The following is a 14,273-nucleotide window of genomic DNA, read 5'->3' as shown; positions in this document are numbered from 1 at the left end:
GAGGTCAATGGGCCAGGCCTTTGTCCTGCAGTGGACCTTATTAGGATGATGATGATGATTATAGTGATAGTGGCACGTCCTGCATAAAATGTTTCCAAGGATGTTATTCACTGTGGTTTGTTTGAAATACAAAACGTAACATTGGAGTTTCCATGAGTGTGAAGAAGTAGTGAAAACACAATAATTGATTGATTGATTGATTGATTGATTGATTGATTGATTGATTGATTGATTGATTGATTGATTGATTGATTGATTGGTTGATTGATTGATTGATTGATTGATTGATTGATTGTGCGGTTTAATGCGCCGACTCTACACAGGCGATGAGGCGCGCCGTAGTGGAAGTCTCCGGATTAATTTCTACCACCTGGTCGAAATGTGCGCCGAAATCTCAAACATACGGGTGTTATCACTCTTCGCCTCCATCAGAAAAGCACCCGCCGCAGAAAACACAAAATACTTAATGAGCACACTGTAATTACGCATGCAGTCAAATAATGATAGTGGCTCTTGTTGTTTAGGAGCTGAAGAGCTTCCATTCAGGGAGTGAAAACCATGATTTAAAGCCGTCACACAATTAAACCCGTCACATAAGCCGTCACAAAGGGTGACAGAGTGGACACTGAGAGAAGGGTCTACGGAAAAGGGAAGGCTAATTACTCGATGGAGGGACGACAAGGAAATTCAAAGGCAACGAATGGACTCGAGCGGCGCGGGCAACAGCGGATGGAGGTAGATGTGAAAATGAAAGCCGTTCTACTGTCGGAAGTGCAGAGTAGTGGTTCGTCATAATGGGCTGTAGCGCCGTTATCCGCTCATTGCTACCACCCAATGCAATTCAAATTCCCCGCCTCCGCTGTGCTCGCGCGCCCCCTGTCTGAAACAGCGCCAGCGGGAGTTCTGTGCTCTTTGTGCTTGCTTTTTCTTCCGCACTACCGGCGTTGCACTGCCACTTTTTCTCGCTTACTCTCGTAAAAACCAACCCAACGAGCGTTCCTAACTAAACGAACACGGGCGCTGCCGGTTAATTACATATATTTTGTCCTAAATGTATCTGCAGTTTTATTTGCGCTAAACAACGGGGAGATGAATGACAAGCGTTAGCGGCTCACGAGTTTCTAACGGTTATGACTATTTAAACCGGTTGTTTTTCCTGTGCGGGACGCCCTACGACCGGTACGCCGGGCTCTACTTGGGCCCGTTATCTCACTGCGCCGCCTGGTTCCGGCAGTCGCTTGACATCGAGCGTTATTTTATTTATTTATTTATTTATTATACCTCAAAGGCCCCCTTAAGGGCGTTACATGAGGGGGTAAACAAGTCACTGAAGGATGATTTGTGCGATGGCTTCTTTGAAATGAGTGATGCAGGAGTGGTGCACGGCGTCAGAAGGCATATCATTCCAGTCCCTAGATGTTTGAAGAAAAAATGAAGAATGGTGTGCGGCAGTATGCGCACGAGCAGGATAAACAGCTTTCGAATGGCTTAGTCGACATGAAAGGCGATGAGCAGGAATGAAAGCCTGGTTTAGGTGTATGGAATGATAAAAGCGGTGAAAAAGGCATAGTCTGTGAAATTTGCGCCGCGACACTAGGTCAGCAAGATTAGCTCGAGATTTGAGTTCGGTTACGCTGGTTAGATAGGAGTAATCTGAGTAAATAAATCTGGCTGCACGGTTCTGGATCGATTCAAGTGTGTTAGTAAGAGTGATTTGATGGGGATCCCAAACGGCACATGCATATTCCAGTTTTGGGCGGACAAGTGTTAGATAAGTGAGAAGTTTAACGGAAGGCGGAGCGAGTCGCAAGTTTCTTCGAAGATAGCCAAGTACACGGTTAGCGTCATTGATAATATTCATGACATGGGATGACCAGGTGAGATTTGAAGTTATGGTAATGCCAAGGTATTTACATGAACTAACTGGTGTAATTTCAGAATTAAATATAGAGTATTTAGCGGGTGAGTAAGCCGGGCGACGGTGAATGGACAGGACACGTGTTTTCTGAATATTAAGAGACATTAGCCACTTTTCGCACCATGACTGCACCAGAGAAAGATCTGATTGTAAGGTGGTGGAGTCGTTAGTACTGCGGATAGGACGGTAAATTACACAGTCGTCGGCGAAAAGGCGGATGTTAGAAGATATGTTATTAGGCAGGGCATTAATGTAGATTAGGAAAAGTAGAGGGCCAAGAACAGTACCTTGAGGTACGCCTGAAGACACAGTGGAAAGAGAGGAACAATGGTTATTAGCATAAACGAACTGTTGGCGGTTAGTTAAGAACTCGCATATCCAATTAAATACCAGGTTATTAAGGTTAAGGCGCGAGAGCTTGAGAAATAACCTTTGATGGGATACTTTGTCAAAAGCCTTCTCAAAATCAAGGAAAATGGCATCTACGGGTATGTTAACGTCGATGCTGGAACTAAGGTCGTTAATGAAGAGAGGAAGTTGAGTGTCACATGATAAACCTTTTTGAAATCCATGCTGGCTGGGGTGAAAGAACTTAACGGAATTGAGAAATTTTATGACATGTGAATATATGACATGTTCCATTAATTTAGAGCATACACTAGTGATGGAAATGGGACGATAATTATTCGGAGAAGATGCTGGACCTTTCTTTGGGACAGGAATGATCTTGCCGAGCTTCCAGTCTTCCGGCACCACACCGCATGAAAGTGATTGCTGAAATATGTGCGTAAGGATAACGCTGGTTAACAACTTAGTGTTTTTTAGAATTTTAGAATTGATACCATCGGTACCAGCGGATGAAGTAAGCTTCAACGCATCTATTAATTTTATGATACCGTTAGGATCAAAAGCAATGTCCGGCATAACTGGGTTATCAAAAGGAGGGCAGTCTGGAAGCGTATCATTTGAGTCAGAAGTAAAGACAGAGCAGAAGACGGAATTTAGTACATGGGGGGCGGCATGTTCAGGAATAGGGGTACCGTTTTCGTGAAGCAATGCTAAGGAGCGCTGCGGGTTAGGATTAATGGCTTTCCAAAAATGCTTTGGATTATTGCGTAACATGTTAGGCAAAGTGGAAGAAAAAAAGGAACGCTTGGAGTTCTTTGCAAGTGATCTGAATAATTTAGCCGCGTTGTGGTATCTATTCCAAGCGCTGGCGCTGTTCGACTGTTTGAACGGTACAGACGCTTTTTTTTGTTGTTAAGTCGCTTGAGGGATGCATTGAACCAAGGTGAGGATGGTCGTTCAGTGATTGTGGTAGTGGGAATGTACTTATTAATCAGCTCATTACAGTGAGCTACGACGACAAGGCGGGCCCCTAAAGTGCTCTGCACTTAAACGGCCTTTGTCATGCCGTGCACCTAGTGAGATGATGATGATGATGATGACGATTATAATTTATTTTATCAAAATAAGAACTGTCTCACATTTTTGCCTCTGCGGCTTCTGATGAGCACTACTGACATTCACTGAAGTCGTACCTAGTGAGCACAAGTCGTGTCGAAGTGCATCATGGGAACATGCGAAAAATTGCCGCTAGTGCAGTATTTGATTTTTGTTTCTTTTTCGCCAGTTCTACCATCGTAGCTTGCGAATTTGGAAAATTTGGAGGAGTGTGGCTGGCTCTCCCTCCTAACCACTTTTCTCGTCGCATCTGCCATTCAAACTGTGTCATCAAAGTTTTAATTTGAGCTGCTAGAAAAAAAGAAGGAGAGTATATGCTGGCCAGTGCATTTCAACATGACTTGCGTTCCCTTGGTATGCGCTCACTGCAGATTCCAAGACTGCTCATCACGTGTACGGCAAAAGGGAAAATTCGAGATGAAAAGACCCAACAAGGCCCGATACAAATGGTGTTCACATTCAGTCTCCAAGCTCTCACTAATAAAACGTATGGCAGACAGTCGGTGCAATGAAATGGCACTGTTTTAAAGTTTTCGGTGTATTCTTGTCAAGCTACAAAAATAGGTTTAAAGGTACGAATGTGTGGCTCGTTTCCCACTTGATACACTAGAGATTTCAATAAGCATTGCACTGCTTGCAAAAATTTCTTACGGCGCACTGCAGGTACTCGGTGCAATGGAAGACGTCTCTAATGCTCAACTTCTAAAATTATTTTCTCGCCTGAAACAAAATCTACTTTGAATAGAGTTTGCAAATTTTAGTATCAGGGTCTGATGCATGCAGCCGACGATGTCAAATATTTTTGATACGTGGGTTTTTATGCTTACTTTTGGCCTAGGTGTTACCGAAGGCAAGATTTCTAACAAATATGATAATATTGTAGAGGAAATCGCGTGCTTTACCGATTTTCACCGTAAAATATGTGAACACATGTTCAAGTGAGCCTGTCAAATTCGGCCCGGGCCTCACACCGTTTTAAAATATAAACATTTTTGGCTGATTTTCTCAACTAACATTTTAAGAAAAAGTAGTGATTCTCAGGAAGCGTGCTGCCATCACGCGCGACTGAACAGAAACATGCGAGTGGGGTCCGTGACAATCCCACCACAATAGAAGCAATCACCGAATACGCCCTTGAAAACGGTCTCTACAAATTGGTGTAACGGCCTGGTCGGCTTCGCCGTTCTGTCTGCAATGTGAACTGTCTGCAGCGTGCACTGTCTTCAGTGTGAACCGCATTGTCCACAGTGTGAACTGTACATTTAAGTGTGAACTGTGCATTTCGGTGCCACTGACTGACTTTAATGTGTTCATTTGGTGATCAGGACCCCAAACTGCAAGTGTGTTCATTGTGAGAGTTGTGACCTTCCCCTTTTCCCCTCATCCTTGCTCCCGCGAGGGCCCCATGGCCGCTCGTTTGATGAAGTGTTTCACTCACTCACTCATAAAGGAAAGAAATCAGTTCATCATCTACCTACGAAAGTTTATACAAATATTTCACTGAGGCCTAATTTTTATCAGTGCGGAAATTTCAGAGTGGTCACATGTTCATGAAATTCGTCGTGACGAACAGGAAGGTAGATGCGCAATTCCACACAACAAGAAAATAAAATCAGGCACTTTGCACAGGTGCAGATACAATAATGGTGCCATCCCGTGATGATTTCAGACCCTATCCACTGCACGGCGTAAGCCGACGTCCATGTGTAAATAAGCGTCGCAAACAAACAAACAAACAAAGGAACAATAACAATCAACAGTGATTTCGCGTCTCTCGCAAGTGTCGCTGGACACCCTCACAGGTCACGAAGCAATGAAAGAAACACCGTGGTAAAACAAAGTTGGCAGGCTTTTGGGACACTTCTGTTGCCCAAGGTGGAAGCAAAGTTATTTTAAACCCTTTCGTTCAGTAAGGCCTTACTCCAAGTGAGTTACTTCACTTGCACTTCGTGAAGCCAATTTTCGGGATGCTGTAATGATAAGGAAGCAATCCTTGCGCGCGACGCCTGCATGGCTAGTGGGTGGACTGTGCTCATGAAGCCCGACTGACTGGTCTGAAATATGTCCCCTGGTAGTTTTAGATGCGACCGCATCTCATTCACTCGCCTTGTCCCTCCATACGGCGTTGTCCGTCCACACCCCTTCCCCTCCACTATAAAAAAAATAATAGTTAGCGGTGCCCGGTTTCGATCCCACGACCCTGTGGGCGGAATGTGAGGTACATGGTGCTCTTCCCACTGCGCCACAAAACCGAGACAGAATCAAATGCTACGAACGCGCCTTATATCCTTGACTCATTCAAACTACGTCAAGAAGCTACAGATACAACGCATGATGGGGCAATGATTAATACTTGCAATAAAAGAAAAGAAGCTCCCACCTACAGCAACAATGATGGAGTAAAGGTTGTTGCGACAGCGAAGCCCCAAGCATACAGCTTAGAGAGATTGACCAAGATTGGCCAATAAAACATAATAATAATCATAAAACATAATAATCATACGCGTTCCCGACACATTTCACGCGATTTCAGAATCAATCCAACGGAAACACCAAGTGAACACCACGATGCGTCGCATCTACACAGGGTTCCCCTCGCGGGGAGGTGGGCGCAATTTTTGAGTTCCTTTGCGCCCAAGGAGGCTTCAGCCCACATTTCTTACGACGTGTATTGGTGGACTCTGCGACCCGGTCTGTAGCTATTTCTGACATGCTAACGTTTGATTACTGGAAACTGCGCTAGGCCCGGCACCTCATTCGACCTCTATTTCACCTGAAGTTCGAGCGCAAGGGCTGCTGGGTGATTTGTTTTTCCCACAAAGTTCGGAGCAAGAAGGCAGCTTTTCTGCGCTCTTTACTCGGTCAATGTGCGCACGTTCTCGCGGTAATTAATCTGATGGCGAAAACATGCAGTCGATAAGCGTATAGCACGAAAACATCCAAGCGATGACCCACTGTACGAGATATGGCCTCAGTAGCGCGGCATAAGAAGCCGAGGAAACTTGATACTCCGTGCGAGCAATCTTCCCAGCGTGGCCTCGGACGGCGCGTCCCCTCCCGCCGCCAGACTGGGCTCACTTGGTGCAACGGCTATCGCGGAAGCGGCCGGAAAGAAGACATCCCGAGATCTTTCTGGCAGCCTTTGCTGCAGCGGCTGACCGCTGTGTGCACGAGAAGAGAGAACAAAACGTTATCTAGACTCCAGAAGAGAAAAATAAAATGCAGAGGTGTATAAATTACAAGTTCAGCGTCAGTTGCGGGCTGCGCTTAGGCAGTATACATCCAACCGGTATTAACAAGCCCAACAGAAAAAAGTGAGTGGAAACAAATTTCTGGTGCGTCATAAAGTAGATAAAGTAGATAAGCCATGTAACTACCCCGCGTGGTGCGTTGTGTCCTTCCGCCCGCTTTTTTTTTTTTTTTTTGTATTTGGGTGATTTTCTATCGAGGTTGGCGGGAGATATTGACATACCCGTTGAATCAATCATTACTGCACTAAGTCACGCTACATTATGCTGACTCCAATATTGTCGTAGCTACTAGCGGATTACGGTATTTGCTACTGCGTAAGTCAAGGTAAATTAACGCGATGGTGTAACGTCGGTGAAACCGTTCTTCGCAGGGCATTGTTTTTTTTTTTATTTCACTCTTAACACAGAAGCGCGTTCTTTCAGTTTGTAGTGTCACTTCAACTCGACTAAGACCCGCTCAAGAAAAGCGCAAATTAAACGCTCTGGCTGCTCAGTCGGCCTTCACGTGTCCCCTTTTTCGGTCGTTCGTAATCTCGTCCAATGCTCTCGATGAGCGGAGTCGCATTTCGCCAGGCCAAGGCCAGGTCGTGTGTCGGTGAGACGATTGGCCCTGGTCGACGGAGTTGGTGAGGACGGCTGTCTGCAGATCGGGCAGGCGGCAAGATGTTGCAAGTTATTGCCATGAGAAACTATGGAATTGCCTGCAGCCACGTCAGCACGCAGTGAACAAGTGAAAGGCTGCGTTAATAAAAAAAACACGAATAAAAGTAGCTGGCACGAATCAACAAGTTTAGTCAACTGGGAGTTCCAGCACCGTGACAACTATTGTTCTCTATTACATTGCAATGTGAAACGTATAGGGGCACTGCTGAGAAGTAGTTGCGCCCCTCCTGCTTTTAAGAAAATAACGACGGGGTTTCTTGTAAATTCTACGTCATAGAGGAAGGCTACTTTCAACGACCCACATACAATGTTTCAAAGGAAGCCGCGAGAAATTCGTTGCTTGCGGCTTGGTTTAGATCCCCACGAATAAACATGACAATTTTGCACCATAGACTACAACGCAAATTTTGCATGATTGAGGTGGATGTGTGTTGAACAAGTATTAAGAAGGTGCCTGCTCCACTGACGCAGCATTTTCCGGAGCGATGCTGACCCTGTGATCGGTCAACGGTCGATTGAAGCGCTTGGTCGTCTCCTTCTTGGGGGAGCGTTCTTTTTTAGCAGATGCTGCTCGGTACCCTTAGATGTCTGCGCATTCCATCAGCGTTGTCAACAACCATGGCGCAAAACTCACGTCGGCCACAATCCCAATCCCGGATACAGAGTCTGCAGAGGAAATCACCATCGCCCTCGCTGCCACCATGGGCCCAGACTACCTCACTGTCATCTCAGACTCCAAAAACCGCCTGTCTCAATTACCAACTATGTCGGGTTTCTTGTCAACACATTCGCATCCTGAACACTCTACAAAGCCCCCCTCGCGAACTCCCCATAGTCTGGACCCCATGCCGCGCATCCCTCGAGGGGAATGAAGCGGCCCACGCCACTGCCCGCGAGCATACCTTCCGGACCTTCCCCTCGTTGGCAGACCGATCTATGATCTCCAAGAAGATACACGGATGTCCTCACTCATTACCGACTGCATCACCGAATCTACCCCCCACCACACCCCAAGATGACCAGAGAGGACGCCATTATCCTCAGACAGCTGCAAAATAACACCTACACCCACGGAACACTACTCCCTGCCATCTACCCAACAACATAAAACACTGCCCTACACCCAACCCCCTTTACCATATGGTCTGGGAGTGCCGGCAGTCACCATCATTAGCACCCCTACTAAACCCAACCATGGAGCAGTGGGAGGACCAGCTGACCAGCTCACGCCCCAAGACCCGCAACTACCGGTGGACAGGGCCCGCCGGGCAGCCAAGTACCAAGGCTTCTTGGACTAGGGAGGCCTCCCACAACGGAACTTATACAGTTCAATAAATGTTTATTCCTCCTTCTGCCTTTACTGAAGAAGGTTGGATGCGTTTGGCTTCACTGTCATTGTGCGGAAGGGCTGAGTCAGTATTCCCGACACAGACGACAGCGGTAAAAAAAAAAAGTGAATCGAAAACAAACGCAAATTATCGGTAATTTTTTTACGGCGAAGCTGTTTCCCTCTAGCCCACGTATACGTCCCCCGACGCATTCCCAGGGGGGAGGGGATGTCCTGGGTGGCCTATGTCCTTATGGGGGCATGGCGCATGGACACAATTACGGCCTTGGATGGAGGGAGACCGGGAAAGAGTGTGGAACCGGCGCTGCAGCGGTCGTGTAAGTTTCAAGGCCAGGCCACGACCACACGCACAGCCAGCCGCCAATCACGCAAGACGCAGCAGGTGTAGCACGAAAAACGGGGGGCCGTAGAACGAGCAGGTGGGCCGCTCAACGGGACCTTCGCTGGCATTCCACATCCACCTTAATTGTTTACTTGCTAAATGGTTTGAAATGGATCATAGGGTCTCTACCGATTGACCAACCGAAGTCCCTCGAGTGAGTGAGACAAGGCTCCTGAAAGCTCGAAGAAGTGTCTATGAAAGCTTGGGCCAAAACCCCCCCTCATTAAAGCAATTTCAACAACTACAAAAGAGGGGGGGGGGGGGTGACCATGTACGTTTACAATGACGGCTTTGTGCATAAATACGGCACTGCGACGCCATGTGCTTCAGACCACTAGGAACGCCTAACCTCTGCGGTTTAATCGCACCCTGTCCAGTTAAAGAGTGTAATTTTGCTTTTATGGCAGAGGCGAAATAGGGACGGAAATGACCTTGTTTCGCAAAAAAGTTTGTTATCGGTAAGTTACTTCCTTTAAGAGGTACGTGATTTTCCTTTTTGCAAGTTCTTTCTTTTCTTAATATATGTCAATATTCGTTGTGAGCGTTACCCGCCGAAAAATCTGCAGAGAGAGAGAGAGAGAGAGAGCTATAGAGAGAGAGAGAGAGCTATAGAGAGAGAACTTTATTCGCCATCTTTGCGGAGCGTGACCGTCCGGGAGGGAGGTTCCTGCTGGGTGCTTCGTCAGACGACGGCCAGGAATTTGTGGTCCTTGGCGGCGTCTTCCGCCAGCCGGACAACCGCAACTTGTACTTGGGGGATAGAGCTGAGCAACGTGGCTTCCCACTGCTCGTAATTACTACTGAGAAAACCCGTGTCGGCAGCTGGGGTGTGTGATGACAGGCCCAAACCATTTGTGTGAGTCAGGTGGCTGATAGTCCGCACCATTTGCATGTGTCCTGGTATCTATCTGGGTACTGTCGATGGGTTAGTGCGGGGAGGGGGAACGTGTATGTCTGCAGCTTACGCCACGCTACTGATTGTCCTCTTGTAAGTGGTCTGTTAGCCGCCTGAAGTTTCAGACGGCTGAGCCTATAGTGTTGGGTAATTTCCTGATATGTCCAGAGCCTATGCCTCCCGCCGCGTCAGACGGCACCTCTTCGGACTTGAGAATCCTCGGGCTGCTGGAGGGCCATCTCGTTCCCCGGAAGCGACAAGTGCGCTGGTGTCCAAATCAGACGGGCTTGTCTTGCTGTTGTCTCAGGGCGGGTCCGGAGTATATGCGCCGCTGCCGCAGGAACTCTTCCTCTTGCGTAGTTGCGCAGGCGGTCTTGGAATCCGATATGGTGATGCTGGCCCGTGTACCCGTGATGGCGAGTGCGATGGCCACTTCTTCTCCCGTGTCTGGGCGGGACGGGGTGACTGAACACGAGGATTACGCATTACCTTGATAGTCAACCACCACTGCCGTTACCGCGCTGCGGCCAGGGTAGCCCACCGTGTCTACGTAGCAGATCTCTGGGTTAGAATGGTATCGGTTGTGTAGCGCCAAGTGTTCTCGGATTTCCCTACGTAAGGTGGATTGGGTATATGTTGATGGGCGTATGGAATGCGCAGGGATTCTAGGATGATTCTCGCGGTGATGGTACATGATCACCGATTGTATTGGGCCGTACGTTTGGCTTCAATGAGCTCGTCGAAGGTATTATGGATGTCCAACTCTAGCAGTCGGTCTGTGGCGGCGCTGATAGGGATGGCGACTGCTGCATTAGTGGCTTTTTGAACCATTCTATTAATTTTTCTTTTATTTCTGCTCTCCTGAGCTTCAGATACGGGCACACTTACGTGATTATGCTGATAATAAAGGTCTGCACAAGATGGAGGGGGTTGTGCTCCTTGAGGACAGGCTGTTTTTGTGATCAGCTGGGTGATTGATTTGATAATGTGGGCATTCGCATTGTGTAATGATTGAATGGTTGCTGTGTTGGTGTCTTTCTTGTGGATCCGTAGACCCAGGATGCGGATGCAGTCAGTTTCGGGGATGGCGTTTCCTTGGAGGAACACCTGAATGTCTGGAGCAGATAGTGGTCTCCTGCTCGGCGTTGTTGGATTGTACAGAGGGATCTCTGATTTATGCGGGGAACAGGCCATACCTCAGCGTGTACGTGCGTATGTACAACATCAGCGTATGCTTGCAGACGTTTCTCTACCACCTACTCTCCACACCGTAATATCATCGGCGTAAAGCTGTAGCGGATGATGGGGATCTGGTCGAGCAATGGAGGCAGCCCATGCATGGCCATGTTTTAAAGGAAGGGGGAGAGAACGGAGCCTTGTGGTGTTTCCCTGCTGCCCGTGGATTTGAGGCCGTGGATGTTTAGTTGAGTCGTATGTTGCGAAAGGAAGTCGCCAATGTAGATGTATGTCTTGGCCCCATTAAGTATGGCCGCATGGCTTACGCAATCAAACGCCCTAGTCAGATCCAGCCGGGTGATGACCCGCGCGTCGAGAGGGGATGCTTCATGGTTGTCAATTATCTGATGTTGCAGCTGTAGCATCACATCCTGTGTGGATAAGCCGCGCCTGAGTTATACCATGGGGGGAGGAAATAACTGTCATTTTTTCATGTGCTGGTGCAGTCGACTAAGAAATACATGATCAAGTAGCTTCCCAAGGCATGATGTCAGTGAGATGGGCGTCAGTTTTTCCAATTTGAGCTCTTTGCCCGTCTTCGGGGTGAGGGTGACCGTAGCATATTTCAATGCAGAAGTGAGCTTACCTCCCATTTGATTGATTATGATGTTTAACGTGCCGACGCTTCACAGGCGATGAGGCGTGCCGTAGTGGAGGGCTCCGGATTAATTTTGACCACCTGGGGATCTTTAACGTGCGCCGAAATCTCAAACACACTGGCATTTGCGCTTTTCGCCTCCATCAGAAAAGCGGTCGCCGCGGCAGGGAATCGAACCCGCATCCTTGGGCTCAGCAGCACAACGCTTTGGCCACTGAGCCTCCGCGGCAGCTAGGAGCTTACCTCTATCCCACACCCTGTTCAGGTAGTCGGTGCGCGCGGCTATGGTTGAGTCGTCGAGGTTTGCGATGAGCTTATTAGTGATGCCATCGGACCCGGGCAGTTATCGTCTATTGAGCTTGGCGATGGCCTCATACACGCCGGATTTAGGGATAGGGCTGTCCAGCGCTGAATTTGTTACCTCCCTGTAGGGACGCGGAGATTTTTCGGAACTTTGTGGTATGTACAGATGTTGTAGTTTACCCAGCAGTGTTTGTGAATCGTCTCTTTGGGAATGCAGCAAGGTTACCATATTGTTGCTTTGAACGATGCGCTTTCCTTTAGCAGGCTGCGGATTCTGTGCAACGTGCGTGGTGTGCTCATTTGTGACTGCATGAGATCACGCACGGCACTCCAACACTGATTTCTCAAATAGGCGGCATGCTTTTCTATATCCTTGTTTAGTCGGGCAAGCCTTCGCCCGCGCGAGCGGACGGTTGTGTCTGTGCTTATGAAAGCGGTTCCGGATCCTCTCCTTGGTCTTCCACATATGAAGCAGGCTCGGGTATACTTGTTTGCGATTTCCTTCTTCGGGAACGGTTTTAGTGGCCATGTTCTCACGTATGGTTTTACCCACTCATCGACGTTTTCGATACTAGGGAAGTCTTTCGCTCATCGGATTATTCGGAAGAGGTCCCAGTCAATCTTTTTACGCCCCCACTGATTTGGTCGGCCCTGCCGCGAGGAGCATTTCCACGATATAAAGATCGCTACCGAGGTTGATAAGCGTGTTTCACCAGTGCGTGCTCTTGACATTATGCACTATACTCAGATCCCTCTTTGCCCTTAGTCGGCCTTGCGCCATAAAAACCCAACCATCATCATTATACTCAGATCCGACGTGGTATTGCGCTGGACGCTGTTGCCCTGTCTGTTTGGGTGCGCCGGATCCGTTATAATGCTGAGATTCCTGCTGACCCTCGGGACCAGCACGTATAGGATACCTGCGATAGCGCGCCGAACTCCTTTTCCAGTTGTGTGCAGGTCAGCGGCTGCGGCTGCCCCGCGCAACCGGCAGCACACGTCCGCGCCGACTTCGCCCTGACACGAAAATAGTATTGTCACTGCATACAAGGCCCCCATTGTCAGACAAGCAAAAGTTTGTTCGTGTTAACCAAGTGTGTTGTCGCCGATGTTGGAACTTTCATAATGCATCATAACATGAGTCCTTCGCGCAAAGTTTAAGCCGACTGATGCGACATTTGTTCAAAAATATGCCAAGTGGCTAGAACAATGTTGCAACAACTGTATGGCTGTTCGTCTCTGTAGTGTAAAGCACTGGTGGCGGAGGAAGTGAGTAAATCAGCGAGTAATTTGACACGTGTAATGAAGGCGTTCGCCGACTTGTGTGACCCCTATACTGCTTAATCCGCGCGCTGTTGGGCAAGCCCTTCAGGACAAGAAATTGCCTGCCTATCTGCCTGCCTCCCTGCGAGTGCCGTGGACAGAGGCTAGTGTCTTTCCACGATAAAGGCAATGGAGGTTTCCGCAATTTAATTCAATTTTCCCGCGTTTGCACTGCTCGCACGCCATCTGTTGGGACCTTTTGTTTCTGCTATGCTTGGAACAGTTCGAGCCTACATGTATTGCTTTACGTTCTTGCATTGCGCCTCTCTTGGACGGCGTTTTTAACGCATTTTCTTTTTTCTCATTTGCCATCGTAAAAACCAATTCCGTTGTATTGTTAATTAAAGAACGCTGGTGCTCGCAGTTATGTACATGTGAAACAAAAAGTAAATGGAGAACGGGTTGGAGATGTTGAGGGGATTTCTCCGCCATGTCCCTATGGCCAGCAACCTCGGAGTGACTTTTCAAGAAAGTCACTCTAAAATGAAATCCGGCCGCACATACTCCGTTTATGCTAGCAGCTGCATAAAATAGAAATTATTTTATTTCACGAAGCCGTGTTCCGCTTACTTTTTGTTGCACCTGTACCAGATATGCCTGAGGTTTCCTTTCCGCTGAACAGTGGCCACATGTATAACGCCTGCTGCCAGCTTTGGTAGCATGGAAAGATTCTTCTGTAATATACTTCATGTTTAAGCATCATTTCACCTGTATTTTGGCCTGCGATTGAGTCGAATGATCCAAGTCCAAAAAAGAATGTCGTCTTTAAACGAAAACCATTGCAGATGCTGCTCCTTCTGCTGGTGGTGCTCCAGATCGGCCTGGGATGCGCAACAACGAATACAACCGGTGAGCAGAGTGGTACGACTGGTATGCATTGTGCGGACCTGGC

The 14,273-nt window shown here is 48.0% G+C and overlaps 1 protein-coding gene across 7 annotated transcripts in view; it reads left to right on the top strand.

Moving 5' to 3' along the window:
* LOC144178302 (proclotting enzyme-like) overlaps positions 1-14,273 on the top strand; it is a 439,300-nt gene that overhangs the window by 388,786 nt on the left and 36,241 nt on the right. For 6 of the 7 annotated variants that reach the window (XM_077706047.1, XM_077706045.1, XM_077706048.1 and 3 more), the window contains exon 2: positions 14,167-14,230. In XM_077706047.1, coding sequence (XP_077562173.1) covers positions 14,167-14,230 — 64 coding nt within the window. Of the gene's footprint in view, positions 1-6,615; positions 6,697-14,166; positions 14,231-14,273 lie in introns of those variants that run through there. The other variant, XM_077706044.1, reaches the window with a different exon arrangement.

This window comes from Haemaphysalis longicornis, unplaced genomic scaffold, assembly GCF_048455015.1.
Source record: "Haemaphysalis longicornis isolate Haplotype H1 unplaced genomic scaffold, Haemaphysalis longicornis Haplotype H1 scaffold_4, whole genome shotgun sequence".
Lineage (NCBI taxonomy): Eukaryota > Metazoa > Arthropoda > Arachnida > Ixodida > Ixodidae > Haemaphysalis > Haemaphysalis longicornis.
This window is presented reverse-complemented; position numbering and strand designations above follow the sequence as displayed.